We start from the raw sequence: 1,646 nt of genomic DNA, 5'->3' as shown, positions 1-1,646 counted from the left end.
CCTTCCCCCCCAACCCAGCGTGAGCAGCCACGACCGCGGGCAGACCTACAGCGCCGAGTGGTCCGATGACGAAGGCAGCAACTCCTTCAACACCAGCGAGGCCAACGGCGGCACCAACCCCTTCGACGAGGAGTCGGTGGGGAAGGGCGTGCGGGTGCGGGCTCTGTACGACTACGACGGGCAGGAGCAGGACGAGCTCAGCTTCAAAGCAGGTACGGTCCATCGCCAGTGCCGGGTGGGCTGGGGTTCGGCTGCCGGAGCTGCAGGTCCCACACTGCTCTGCTTTTTGGTGTAAAATCCCTCAAATCATTTCTGGGTTAATCCAGCCCTTCTGTTGAACTGGCAGAAAGGGGAAGGCGCAAGCTAAGCCCAAACCTGGGTGGGACTGGAGAGACGGTGGGATGGGGCACATGAGGTCTCATGGGTCACCCCTTGCCTCTCTACCCTACAAACCTCCTGCTCAAGAGCTAGAAACCCCCAGCAGCACCATCCAGGGGAGAAACAGGGCGGTAGAAGAAGCACCAACAGCTGCAACGAGCTCTCCCCTTCCCACCTTCCTCTCCAGGAGATGAACTGACCAAACTTGGTGAAGAAGACGAGCAAGGATGGTGCAAAGGGCGCTTGGACAACGGGCAGCTAGGTCTCTACCCCGCCAACTATGTGGAGGCAATCTAAGTCTTGTGGTGTGCACCTCGTCGCCGTCAGCAGATAAATCCACCCTCCGTCGTCTCCATCTCTCCACCAGCCAACCAGCCATGTTGCCGTCTGGTCCGTCACTCCTCACAGTTAGAGATTCAGACATATTTTCCGACCAAGCTTTTATTTTTTTAAGAGTTGTCTCTGAAGAGTATTTTGCATAGTCGCTTTCTTCTAAGATAACGTGAAGCGAAAGGTGACGTTGTCCGTTCGTCTACGTTAGTTGATTTTTTCTCCGAGCGAAAAGCCGATACCTCAAGATCTTAAAGCCCAACCAGTGAGAGCTCCTGATTGGTTGGTTTTTAAAGATACTGAAATCATGAGCCGCCTTCTGATTGGCTGGAACTGTTCTGTAATGCATGACGCTGGAGCTCCTGGGACCAACCAAATTCACCCCAAAAACCGAGAGGGAATGGAGTCTGACTCCATTTTTTTGGTGTTTCCGTGTTCTTCTCCCCAGTTCATCCTCCTTCCCCAAAGGAGGGGGATGAACGACCCCTCCTGCCCCGCAGCCACCCGGCCCCGTCCGCGGGCAGGTCCCTGCAGGGCTGGTGGCAGGTCAAGGTGCCCAGGGGAGGTGGGACCAGCCCTGCCATGGCGCTTGGTGGGTGGTCTGCTCCTCAGCTTCCTCCTCCTCCTCCTCACGGCCAGGCTGCCACCGCGTCTGGAGCGGGTGGGGGCTCCCGAGCTGATGCCCCGCGGGTGCTGCAGGGAGCAGCATCGCCCTTCGCAAGGGCCGTTATCTGGCCATCACCAGATCCAGGGTGAGATTTCGGAGAAGGACCCAGCGCAGCCTGATGCTGCTGGAGGCACCTTCACGCCCAGCCTGGGAGAGCAGGGACCAGCCTGGATGCTGCTGGGGACGGTCGCCATCCACCTCCCTTCCTGAAGAGAGGCAGGAGCAGAGCGGCGATGGGGGAGAAGCAATGTCGAGCCTCGCACGGTGCCGG

The 1,646-nt window shown here is 58.6% G+C and overlaps 1 protein-coding gene across 1 annotated transcript in view; it reads left to right on the top strand.

Annotated features, from left to right (window-relative positions):
* The window catches only part of PACSIN1 (protein kinase C and casein kinase substrate in neurons 1), a gene marked incomplete at its 5' end in the record, with an annotated part of 3,073 nt that extends 2,135 nt beyond the window's left edge, over positions 1 to 938 (top strand). The window contains 2 exons of the mRNA XM_010290153.1: positions 19 to 212; positions 566 to 938. Of these exons, the coding sequence (XP_010288455.1) occupies positions 19 to 212; positions 566 to 675 (304 nt within the window). The remainder of the gene's footprint in view (positions 1 to 18; positions 213 to 565) is intronic.
* Between the last annotated feature and the right edge of the window lie 708 nt (positions 939 to 1,646).

The sequence above is a fragment of the Phaethon lepturus genome, unplaced genomic scaffold, assembly GCF_000687285.1.
Source record: "Phaethon lepturus isolate BGI_N335 unplaced genomic scaffold, ASM68728v1 scaffold37556, whole genome shotgun sequence".
Lineage (NCBI taxonomy): Eukaryota > Metazoa > Chordata > Aves > Phaethontiformes > Phaethontidae > Phaethon > Phaethon lepturus.
This window is presented reverse-complemented; position numbering and strand designations above follow the sequence as displayed.